The sequence below is a fragment of the Ambystoma mexicanum genome, chromosome 13 (assembly GCF_040938575.1).
Source record: "Ambystoma mexicanum isolate Mex_15411 chromosome 13, UKY_AmexF1_1, whole genome shotgun sequence".
NCBI lineage: Eukaryota > Metazoa > Chordata > Amphibia > Caudata > Ambystomatidae > Ambystoma > Ambystoma mexicanum.
Window position 1 is genome coordinate 718,839,501 of NC_090938.1, and position 13,243 is coordinate 718,852,743.

General features: G+C 45.0%; 1 protein-coding gene across 5 annotated transcripts in view; it reads right to left on the reverse strand.

The window, feature by feature from the left end:
• LOC138521792 (E3 ubiquitin-protein ligase TRIM39-like) overlaps positions 1-13,243 on the reverse strand; it is a 128,723-nt gene that overhangs the window by 75,064 nt on the left and 40,416 nt on the right. For 4 of the 5 annotated variants that reach the window (XM_069634883.1, XM_069634884.1, XM_069634881.1 and 1 more), the window contains exon 3: positions 12,270-12,500. The exons of the other annotated variant lie outside the window; for it this stretch is intronic. In XM_069634883.1, the coding sequence (XP_069490984.1) occupies positions 12,270-12,500 (231 nt within the window). The remainder of the gene's footprint in view (positions 1-12,269; positions 12,501-13,243) is intronic. 5 annotated transcript variants of the gene reach the window in all.

Sequence of the window (13,243 nt, forward strand, 5' to 3'; positions counted from 1 at the left end):
GCTCCGTGTCTGTCTCCCTCCTTTTCCCCCCACCCCCCGCTCATGCCCCGTGTCTCCCTTCTTTCCCCCCCACCCACCGCTCATGCTCCGTGTCTCCCTTCTTTCCCCCCCACCCCCCGCTCATGCCCCGTGTCTCCCTTCTTTACCCCCCACCCCCGCTCATGCCCCGTGTCTCCCTTCTTTCCCCCCCACCCCCCGCTCATGCCCCGTGTCTCCCTTCTGTACCCCCACCCCCCGCTCATGCCCCGTGTCTCCCTCCTGTACCCCCACCCCCCGCTCATGCCCCGTGTCACCCTCCTGTACCCCCCACCCCCGCTCTGCCCCGTGTCTGCCCTGTTCCCCCCACCCCCCGCTCATGCCCCGTGTCTCCCTCCTGTACCCCCCATCCCCCGCCCATGCCCCGTGTCTCCCTCCTGTACCCCCCACCCCCGCTCATGCCCCGTGTCTCTCCTGTTCACCCCCACCCCCGCTCATGCTCCGTGTCTGTCTCCCTTCTTTCCCCCCACCCCCCGCTCATGCCCCGTGTCTCCCTTCTCCCCCCCACCCCCCGCTCATGCCCCGTGTCTCCCTTCTTTCCCCCCCACATCCCCCGCTCATGCCCCGTGTCTCCCTTCTTCCCCCCCCACCCCCCGCTCATGCCCCGTGTCTCCTTTCTTCCCCCCCACCCCCCGCTCATGCCCCGTGTCTCCCTTCTTTCCCCCCACCCCCCGCTCATGCCCCGTGTCTCCCTTCTTCCCCCCACCCCCCGCTCATGCCCCGTGTCTCCCTTCTTTACCCCCCACACCCTGCTCATGCCCCGTGTCTCCCTTCTTCCCCCCACCCCGTGTCTCCCTTCTGTACCCCCCACCCCGCTCATGCCCCCTGTCTCCCTCCTGTACCCCCCACCCCCCGCTCATGCCCTGTGTCTGCCCTGTTCCCCCACCCCCCGCTCATGCCCCGTGTCTCCCTCCTGTACCCCCCACCCCCTGCTCATGCCCCGTGTCTCCCTCCTGTTGCCCCCAGCCCCCACTCATGCCCTGTGTCTCTCCCCCGTTCCCCCCACCCCCCGCTCATGCCCCGTGTCTTTCCCCCAACCCCCGCTCATGCCCTGTGTCTCTCCCCTGTTCCCCCCCACACCCGCTCATGCCCCGTGTCTCCCTCCTTTTCCCCCCACCCCCTGCTCATGCCCCGTGTCTCCCTCCTGTACCCCCCACCCCCTGCTCATGCCCCGTGTCTCCCTCCTGTACCCCCCACCCCCCGCTCATGCCCTGTGTCTCCCTCCTGTTCCCCCCACCCCCCGCTCATGCCCCATATCTCCCTCGTGTACCTTTCCCCGTTTGGGACCGGTATACCCAGATGTGGAGCCCAGGATGCTGTGCAGAAGGGATGTGACCTAGCAGTTCGGGCTGCACTGCCCTTTTGGGGATGGGGCCATGCCTGAATTGCATATGGTTTTTCCCCATTCTATAATGACTTGGCAAGTGAAAAACGATGGTCAGGAGGGTTGCCCAGAGCAATGCCAGTGGTTTAATATCAATTCTAAGCCTTCCAGCCATCACCTCTTTGTTTTTGCTTTGTCAGGCCGAGTGGGACAGCCTACAGGTATGCTCAAATGTGGGTCCCGGGGTGCTGTGCAGAAGGAATGGGACCTAGCAGTTTGGACGGGACTGCCCCTTTGGGGGTTGGACCAAGCCTGATTTGCATATGGTCTTTTCCTGTTCTATAATTGCTTGGCAGGCGAAGAACGATTGTCTGGAGGGTTGCCCAGAGCAATTGCCAGAGGTTTAAGATTAATTCTAAGCCTTCCAGCCATCACCTCTTTGTTTTTGCTTAAATTATATAGCGCCATTGGCACACTCATGAGATATCATGATGTGAGCTGTTTGATGTCATGACTTTGGGTTGGCTTTCCAATAAACAGGCTCTGCATTTCAAATGCACTCTTTGTCACATATTTTATTTTAAAGGTCACTTGTTTCTAAGTAAAGGAGCAGGTCGAGCATGGCGACTGCTAATAACGTTGAACTGAACTTGCACTATTATTATCACTAGAGTTAGCAGCTAGAGCACGATTTTGTTATGTGTGTAGGTCTTGACACCCAAAACTTAAATATTTGTTCTAAGTAAAGCCTGGAAGAAAGTGGCCATGCCCAAATTGAAAGTGTGGGTTAAAATTCCTGCTTCGCTGTTTAGCGTAAGTGTGTGATCCTGGGCAAATATTGTAATCTCACCCTAATTTCAACTGCAAAAAATTGGAGTGCTTATAAATGATTACACATAGGACAGTTTTAATAAGTGTAGTAGGGCCACATTGGTGTACGCTGGTGCTCCTATGCTAGTAGCTCCAATACTGCCGCATAGAAATGCATTATTGCTGCACTGGCCCTCTTCCAGTCTCGTAACACTGGATTTGACAGGCAAACAGTCTCACAGCCAGTCCGTGCACCAGAGATTCTAGTATAGCAGACTGGTAGAACCAACATTACATTTTCTCCCCTGTTGCTCCCAGCCACTGAAGTTGCTTGGGCCGTCCAGAGTACTGCCCCACACTCTGCAATGTCCTGTTATGCTATGATATTGAGTCTTTCATTGCACACCATCTGCCATTTTGACACTTTCTAGGACCTTCAGGATCTGCAAGAAGTGGGTGTTTCAGATTTAAAGGAGAGAGTTAACTGATTGTAACATTGAAGCTGCACTAGAATAGTCTTATTACAAGTAATCAAGTTAAATGCCCCTTCACAAGTAAGTTTGCCACCCCTCCACCGTCTCCGAAGTTAGTGCTTCTCCCAACATTTGAAGGGTTACCCCCCGTCTAAATTTTAGTCTAGGTGCACCCCTGGAATTGCAACAATCTATAAGATTGTCTTTTGAAATGTAGACTGATCCGTTTACCTCCATTCTCTAGGTGACAATCACACACACCTAGAATCAGCTTGCTTTTTAAGTGTTTCAGGCTGTTTTTTCATGTTTTAGTGTGTGATTGTGTAATGGGTGACTCAGTTTACCTTGCTCCGAGCTACCGTATAAGCCAGTAAAAGTTGATTCTGGCTAGTGAGTAATGTGTGGAATACTTGGTGGTCAAAACAGATTACCTTGGCTCTACGTAAGGGTCACACTTTTATTTGTGAAGTGTTGCATGTTATTTTCAGAATTTGTGAAGTCTGTTTTAAATTATAGGAAAGGAGACCACATGCAATTTTTCCAATGAGAACAACACACGGAACATGTTACAGAAATTGATTTTGAAGTTATATAGTTCCTAAACTCTAGCCTGGCACTGTTTTGTTGACTGCTTTCACTTCTTTCAAACTATGTAAGCAAGTTCTGTACTGTAACACTATTCAGAGCAACAAGATTAAGAATTCCATCAAAAAACATTGGATTATTTTTAAGAATGATGTTAGGGTACAAAATCTTTTTAAACAACTTCCAGAATTTGCCTACCAAAGGAGCAAAAACCTACGAGACGAACTGGTCCACACGAGGCCACCCGTGAAGGAACCCATCAATTTACGTACAGGGACATATCCGTGCTTACATTGCACCAACTGCAATCTGGTGATCAAGGGCAATACGATATACCATCCCAGAACAGGCAACAAGATTTTCTTGAAAACATTTGGTACCTGTGATAGTGTGAACATTATATATGGTATTAAATGCCCCTGTGGTAAGTATTACGTTGGACAATCCATGAGATCGGCTAAGGTACGTTGGAACGAACACCGTTCTTGTATACGTAATTCTAACCCTAACTCGGCTGTGACTCGTCACTGGCGTGATGAAAGCAACAACTTAACTCAAATCAGATTCCTTATCCTGGAAGTACTGAAGAAAACCAATCCCCATGAGGATTTGGGCCTCACGGCTCAACCAAAGGGAAACCTTTTGGATAGACAAACTTGGGAGCCTTTATCCCAATGGCTTGAATGAAGAGATCAACTATCATTGTTACATTTGAACTGATGCTCCCCTTGCTTGATTTAAAATAATGTGGTGATACAGTTGTTTTAAGCGCGAGATTTCCCTCTATAATCTCTGAACATTCGAACCGGGACCCTTTGGGCATTAGATGTCCCCTTTGAGAGAGGAGGGCACTTATGTTGTTCATCATGACTCATATAGAAGCATATATTGTATTGGAATTGTTACATACTGATGCATTTACACTTCTACACCGGTGTCGCTTTTCCCGAACTTAGGTTTGGGACCCAAGGTAGCACAACCTGGTGCTACCACATGCGAGCGGTGTAGAAATGGTATATTTCACTGTTACAACCATTGGATTGGTTATGGTTAAGCGCAATTGTTTTTGAGACACATATGTTTAACAAGCATTATTTTCCTTTGAATACCGCCATTTGTTTAATACTGTGCATTTACTATTCTCTTTATTATCTGTGAACCCAACTATTCACACTTTTGTGCACAGTGGATAATTGTGCTTTATTCTGTTTACATTTATCTATTAATGTTGGTTTCACAGTGTGTTTTCTATGTCTATTGTCCACATTTTCGTTTTTTATTTTAGTTATTTTTTCTGATTCTACTATTTCCCAATCATCTCCATCTACACTGATAATTGCTTGTCCTAACAGTCTCATTGCATAGAGCATAATCTCTTATCCGCATCGCGCCTGTCTTGAGACGCGTTGCGGTCACGTGTCTATATCTGTAGGAGTAACCCTGGTAACGCTGTAACCTGGCAATGCAAAGCGGCGTTCTTCGGTCCACCGCAGTTCCAGCTTCTGTTCACTCGTAGTTCTACGAGCGGAGGTAAGCCACCAGCCCCACGTAACTTTTTTAGTGAAGGGTCACTTGACAGCTCCCTAAACCATATGCTGTTGCACCCACAGATTGAAGAGCCGATCTGGTCTAGTTCCTAGCCCTATGATCCCGCGTGAACATGTTGAAAGACAACACCTCGCACATTTATCCCAACTGGCTACCTCGATCCCTTGAGGTAACTTTCGATGCCTCCTCACCATATTTTTGACATTTTTCTTTCCCGATATGCATTAAGTTCTGTGCTCTGTTGATGCGAGCGTTTGAACGTGGTGCGGCTTGACGCGTTTTGACACTGTAACGGGTCCGTTACTCTAATCGGCAAGGCTGCGGGAGAGAACAGCGTTGCCGCTGTGTGTATGTCCACCATCCCTCATATATTGAGTGCCAGCATCTGCGGCCCCGTACTTTGCCCAGGGACCGGAATCGCGGCGGGCACTCGGCTGATATACGGTCCTGCGCCTGGAGCCGCTGCTGCAGAGGGCCCCGCGGGCTGCGCACGGACCAGCAAGAAGCCGAGGGGGGCCGGTGCAGTGAGCTCTGCCTACCAGCAGAAGCGCCAACGCTAGGGCTTGGCAAGAACTTGGTAAGACCCTTGATTCTTGAAATCCGGCTACTCTTTTTTTTTTTTTTTTTTCTGGGTCTCTGTTTTGGTCCCTGCTACGATCAACGTTGGAAGGACCAAGTTTTCACTTTGTATTGGGGTTCGGAGGTCTAGTCATACGCTGACCTTACCAGGAGACTGTGGGTGACTCCTTGGATCCGGGTTTCATACATTAGACACAATCAGCAGTTTCTTGTGACCACTTGATTTCTATTCAGATAAGTCTATAGTTTATAGACTGTGATCGGGTGTTTGCAATCGAGCTTGTAGGCACATTTAGCTCAGGGAATTGCCATTACACTGCTCTAAACAGTGACTCTATACACGTGATATTGAGTTGCCAGAGATTATTAATTTGAGAAGCGTCTCAAGACTCAACATGCTTTCAGTCAGGAAATGCTCTGCGACGAGATATAATCTACGTAATCAGAAGAGCGGAACTCCGACAATAAAAACAAATAGAAGTAAAGGACCCAAAGAAGCACCTGTGGAGAAAGGAGCAATCACTGATTTTTTCTCGCTCCCCGACACCGCTAATACTACAATACCAATACTTCCTGTGGAAAAATCTACGGGGGGCTCCTGTATGAATACTTCCACGGAGGTACTTGGTGAAAGTGTAATAGATAACAACTCGCTATTGGACCTGTGTTTATCTATGCAGAGATCTATGACTCCTTACCCAGGAAGCAATCCGGCGATCCAGAATGATAGCTACCAACATCTGCCTACTCACACACAGCGTGAAACATATAATAGTCTATCTGCCTCTCCAACCATGGATGTACATCTGGAATCATCAGAACCTGATTGCAGTAGGGATCAAGGAGAAAGTCAAATAACCTTGGGTGACTTGCAATCTTCGGTTGCATCCCTGCAATTTGCTTTAAACATCCTACTAAAGATGTGTGGGAGGATATTGGAAGTCACTCTTACTTTACAATCAGGAAATACAGCAAATAACAGTAATATGGATCCGCCTCACAAGGAAGAGAAGACCATCTCGCCAGACTGCCCGGAGACCGAAGACATCGACTCAAATACCACAACGAACGTGGATGTTTTCTACTCACGAAAACAGCGAAGACTGGTTAAAAGAGCCCTTGCGAGGAAAAAGCGCCAAATGGCAACCTTAAGACCACCGGACACAGTGGAGCAGGAAGAAGAAATCTCCACTCCTTCCAAAGGCAGCACCCCTAAACAAGACAAGAAAAAATCTAAACGCATGGCACCTCGAGTGAATAAAGGCACTGCTAGCAGGGAGAACAAACTGACTAGTTGGCTCATTCTCGAGAAGAGCACCATCAATAATTCAGCTGAGGAGATTGACTCCAATAAAAGTATTATTGCACTTCAAGCGGAGGAGAGAGATTCAGATAACTCATCATGTTCTGATGAGCTGAAGGATAACCCCGCAGTTGATATCACAAATACCGTACCAATCAATCCAGCTCGAACAGATATAGTATCTGCGCCATTAGGGGAACTCCCAAATGACGATAAAGGTAATAATATACCATATCAAGGTGGAAGGATATGTATTATCAAAAACCTGTACCAAAACAGCGATCATGATTGGCTCTCTAGATCGGCGCTGATGACTAGACTGTATTCTATACCACAGTTTAGAGTGCTGAGATCAGAAGACTTTGAATACGTGGAGCCCTTGAAAGCGATGAATTCTAATACCTCGGCACTACACTGTAAATTTTTAGCGACTGCCAACCTGATTCGCAGCTTCAAAGCAAGTCTGTGGGAAGTGGATATTGAAGTAGACGCCGACCCCAACACAATCGATCCACAATGGCCAATACATATACCAAGCACCAAAGCTGTTGAAACTATAGTTCCGAAATTACCTAAAGGCAACGCAGTACAACTAGTTGATGTGCAGAATGTCCTTAAATGGCTTGCTGAGTCCCTACCGACGCTTTCCTTAACCCAATGAGATCAAAGTTTAATTACATGGAACTGTCGGAAACTTATTATCGGCAGTGGGCTCATCTTCTTTGCTAGTAGGGAAAACATGCATCTGTCTACAGGAGACGTGGCTCACCACTCGGGCCGTTCTCAATGGCTATTCAATTCATCAGGAATTAGCCAAAAAGGGTCCCAAGGGAAGACCGTATGGGGGCCTTATAACTGGAATCATACACCCATTAAAATCCTCGAGGATCCACTCGAATTTAGACGAATTTGTACTAGCTGTTGAGATAGAACTCACTGGTAAAGATAAAGTGGAGAAGATGTTAGTGATCTCCCTCTACAATCCACCTGAATCTCCATACAGAGATCTCATCCGGGAAGCTTGCCATTCTCTGCTGATCGATTGGATGGTCGATTCTGACCACAATCTGGTAACAATCGTAGGTGACTTCAACTGCCATATTATGGGACCGATGAGTAAGACTAATAATCCCTCATTGAAGAACATTGGCATGATGTGGCACAAGGAGGCGAACGTGGAGGGACTGCTGTGGTTCAATTTTTTCAACGCTTGGGATTTTGAAATCTTGAATGGTAGAACTCCTAGTGACTATCCAGGTCAATCTACATGGAGAAACACCAGAGCCCGTAGTACTCTAGATTACATTTTTGTAAATCCCTCAATGGCTAATCTGACTGCGGATATGAAGGTCAGTGACAATGATTGGAGCGACCATTCCTCCCTATTGCTAACATTTAATTTTGTTCTTCAACATACTTGCCCTCGACCGATTGGCGATTTGAGAACGAACCACACTTCTTCAAATATTCGCTGGTCAGATAAAAATATCACAAAAGCCGTAGAAGCTATGAATGAAATGACAGCTATAGGCCATGCTGCCCTTCTCAGTATGTCCGGCAATGATATTGAAAAGTGGATAACTTCCTTCTCACACAACCACGCCGCTGTGAATATTAACATAATCGCTCCTGATGCCAAAGTAACTAACACATTTGATGTTGAAATCAGAGATGCTAAAAGAATCTTAAGAGCAGAACTCAAGATGTTACATAAAAACTCTACCACCTGGGATAGCTACCTGATTTCCAGTAAGAAATGCAAAAATGCCTTTAGATCTTGGCTTAGACAAAAACGCTATGCGTTTAAATTAGCTAAATGGCAAAAGACAGTTCAAATATTATGCACAGGAAACTCCCGCTCTATATGGAGTTTACTGAGTCAGGCCAGAGGCGAAACGATTAGTAGTCTTAACAATCCTATCGACAAGGGCCACTGGGAGGAATTTCTGAGAAGTCGCAATAACCAGTCACCTGGTTTGTCTATGGTGACGACGGTCTGGAACAGCCCTGCTCCTCCTTTCAAGGTGTCGATCGATTCACTGATAATCATGATTAAAAAACTTAAATCATCGAGAGCGCCTGGGCCCAATGGCCTAGCGAATGTTATACTAAAAAGCAATCCTGAATATTGGGCAGAGGTTCTGAAAATACTGTTTGAAAAAACTTTGAAAGATGGCCTTATACCGGACTCATGGCGAACTGCAACCTTGGTCCCCATATACAAGAGGGGAAGTCGTACAGACCCCTTAAACTATCGTTTATTATCTATGTTGGATTCCACGGGCAAATTATTTGCAACATATTTACTTCAAGAGCTCCATATATGGATGGACAGAGAAAAGATCTTGGATCAATTCCAATGTGGTTTCAGGAGTGGATATTCTACGGTGCACAACTTGATCATAATGGGTATACTTCGTAACAAGGCCAGATCTCCCGGCAGTCCACCACTATACATATTATTCATTGATTTTAAGGCTGCCTTTGATCTAGTGCCGAGAGACTTATTGTGGACCAAATTAGAAAACCTAGGATGCCCGAAGGGAATACTATATTACCTTAAACAGCTACATTGGGATACCACAGTCTTTTTAAAATTAGACGCAAAGGGTAACATGACCAATAAGATCGATCAATCGCGAGGCGTAAAGCAAGGCTGTGTGACAGCACCAACACTATATAATCTCTTTGTTCATGATATTCCAAAAGCCTTATCTGAAGTCCATAACTGTCCACCTAAGATTGGCCCCGCTCACTGTCCAGTTCTAGCCTATGCAGACGACTTAGTCATTATGGACCATACAATCAAAGGTCTTCGAAACTCTGCAGAGGCACTATGGAGCTATGTCAATAGAAATGGCCTTACTATTAACCTAGACAAAACCCAGATGATGGTCATCAGCAATAAGAAAATCGCCAGAGTGAGTCTACAAATACAAGGGTCTAGAATTCAATATACTCCCTTCTATAGATACTTGGGAATTGAATTAGAGCCTAAGGGTCAATACACGATGTGTAAGCAAGTTCGAATTACGAGAGCGGCACAAATCAGTGCTCTAATATATCGTTTTGCCACTTCTCACTGCGGATACACAGTTTGGGCTGCACGACAACTATATCTACAGGTTTTAACCCCTATGATTATTTACGGATTAGAAGCCCTGCAGCTCATGGACTTGGGGTGGCTCCAGATATTAGAAGGAAAATTCTGGAAGAAATTACTTGGCCTCCCAAATTGTATACCAATGTCTATCCTAAGACTTGAATTGGGCCTGATATCTTTAAAAGCGCAAGTCCTTAGAAAAAGAGCTGAACTTTATTTAAAGATGTCACTATCTACAGAAAACCTTCTCCTGAATACATTGTATAATGAAACTAATAAATCTTCTTCATTCCCTCTCATGAAAAACCAAATGGAGGAATACCTGGAAAAGATTGGCTGGTCAAATAGGCTCAATGGCATTCAAACCTCTACTTTGTGTGCCTTATCTAAAAAATCTGAATTAGATGATTGGATTGAAAACTATGCACACTTGGAAGAGTTGAAACGTTATAAATTTGTCCAACATATGAGATACATTTTTAAGAAACCTGCTCCCTACCTATCTCTGTGCCCCTCCCCGCGGTTAGGACGATTTATCCTATTGTTGCGGATGGACCAACTCCCGGTATTGGCTATTAGCGGGAATATGAGTAATCTTACCAAGATAGAACGATCCTGCCGGTTATGCATGAACAATATGGTGACTGAATCAGGTAAACATGTATTGACCAGATGTCCGGCCATGCTAAAAACCTATGCAACTTGTTATGGGGACTTCGTCCACCATTTGGACCACATCTGCAGTGAAGACTTTTGGTTTAGGGCGCTTAATGGTACAGGAATGAAGCTCTATATTGCTTTATATAACGTATGGCTAACAATTGAAAAATTATTAGAAATAGCTATATAGAAATATTCTACCTATTTTCCATTACTGTGACTATAACTAGTCATACGGTTGTTTGCATTAGTTAAGGTTTATACGAGCTGTTGACATGTAAGTCTTATAATACAGCCCGAATGCCTATTTTATATAATTTACACTGTTATTAGATACATAAAGCATAAATGCTGAAAGAGGGTTTAAATGTAACTCAGTGTAAATCTTACACTCAAAATGTTTTCTTTATTATTTTGATATAAGGTCACTTGTGTTCATTTATTTAATGCTGTTAATATTTCTTATTTCATCTTTTTATTTTTCATTGATTATATTGTATTAATGATATTATCCTTTTTCCTATCCAAATAGAATTTTACTCTTTAAAGTGTTTTATTGATTTATATGTGAAAAGCTTATGTTAAGCTGTAACACATTAATAAATAAATAAATAAATAAATTATTCATTTTTCTTCTCTTTTTTTCCGCCTGGCTCTGTTTGTCCCTTCTAAACACCTTGAATTCCATCAAACAATGGTATGTTACTTTTTCTTTCTGATCACGGATGGGCACATTTTGTTTTGTTTTTACCGCATGTTGAACTTTACATTATTCATCATTTTTAATTATGCCCATCAAATGTTTGATACTTTGGTTGTAATGTTATGCATTTTGTGTAATTTAGACTTGCCCTGATGAACGAGTTGCATGCTCCGAAATGCATTGGCACTTTAAGTCTACTATAATTATGGGATGTGCTAGCCGCGCCTTCACTAAGATTGAATTAGTGACCACTTTGAAATTTTCTTTTTGATAAACGCATATCACTTTTACTTTGACTAGTGATTTATTTAAATGTGATTTATCCTGCTAATGCAGTGAACATTTACTACTTGATTTTAATTTTGGAAATCACACCGCCCTTGTTGGGCAGATACAGAGAGCGGCTGTGTGGCTAGGTTTGTTACCTGGTCTTTTGTACTTCTTGTTCTACGAGTCAGGGTGTCTCCAGACTCATCGCAGCCAGCTCCTGTGAATTTATTTGATGACAATCCTGAACTTTAACGTTTTTGAGAAATTTCTTCGAAAGTGAATTTACCCAGTGGTGCCCACTTACTTTTCTTCCTGAAACAGTTAGGAGTTTCATCTTTGTGTTGAATATAAATGGCTTGAAAATGGATCAGAATCGCTGGTCCTTATTCTGACCCGCCACAGTGGATCGCTGCTGTAACAGGGCCATAGATCCCCAATTCCCTCTCACCTTCAGTAGATCCACGTCCTGCTGATGGCACCTCTGTTGTAGTTCTGGGATAAAGCCCCTCTGGGTGGATTGCTGCTCTATTTCTATACGTTTCTGATTCCTGGTCACTATCAGTAGATCCACATCCTGCTGCTGACACTTCTCTCCAGCTCTGTGATCAGGTCCCTGGCAGTGGATTCCTGCACGTTGCAGGTCTATAGATCCCAGATCCAGTCTTATCTTTAGGAACTCCCTTTGTTGCTGCTGGCACCTCTGTTCTAGCTTTGAGATCATACCCCTGTGGGTGGATTGCTGCTCTTTATCTTTAGGTTACTAATCCCCTCTCACCTTCAGTAAACCGACATCCTGTTGCTGGCACTTCCTATGTGATCAGGCTCCTGTGGGTGGATTGCTGTTATAGTTCTATAGATCCCCGATCCCCCCTCACCTTCAGGAGATCCACATCCTGTTGCTGGCACTTGCTCTTCAGCTCTGTGATCAGGTCCCTGTGGGTGCTTTGCTGCTTCTCCAGTTGGGTCAGTTTCTCCTGAATCTTCGTCATGTTCTCCTCTTGCTCCTTCTCCAGTCTGCTGAGCAGCTGCTGTTTCTCCTGCTCCAGAAACTGCTTCAGGTGCTCAAATGTACTAAGGATTTTCTCTCTCTGGTTCATAATGTTTCCCTTAAAAATGAGATTTAAAACAAACAAAAGACAAACATTATATTTCTGATTATTATATTAACCATCATAAAGTAACCTACATGTAACACCTGCAGTGGTTTCCTCTTAATAACTTCTAAAATATTAAACCTAACACATGTGAATTATTGATTAATGACTGCCAATCAGCTAAAGATCAGTATATTCCCCATATGGTGGCTCTGCCCGCACCCATGCTGTGCTGTGCATCTGAAGCTCATGTGCAGCAGTAGTGCCCGCTGTATAAGCACCCCATCTTCTGCCCTAGGCTGTGCATCACTGGTCCCTGTGTGCAGCAGTAGTGCTTCCTGTCTTAACTGCGATTTTCTGCCCCAGGCTTTGCCTCACTGGCCCCTGTGGGCAGCAGTAGGGCTCTCTGTATTAGCCCCTCCCACCCCATCTCCTGCCCCAGGCTGTACATCACTGGTCCCTGTGGATATGTTCAGATCCATGGCATCTGGGGAGCAGTGCCTCCGGAAGGAGCGCTACTCACATTGCTCAACGGACAGGTTTGGATCTATGGCATTTGGAGAGCAGAGGAACAGGAAGGAGTGCTAATATTAGAGCCAAATCTGAGGAACGGCTGTAATGTAAACATGCATTATAAACTGCATGAATCACTAGGAGCAAAGAAGCATGGATTACAATTTTTAGATCAAATATGTTTTCAGTCTCCTAAAAAACAAACAAACAATTGAGAGTAGAAATTACTTTTTACTCCCTGA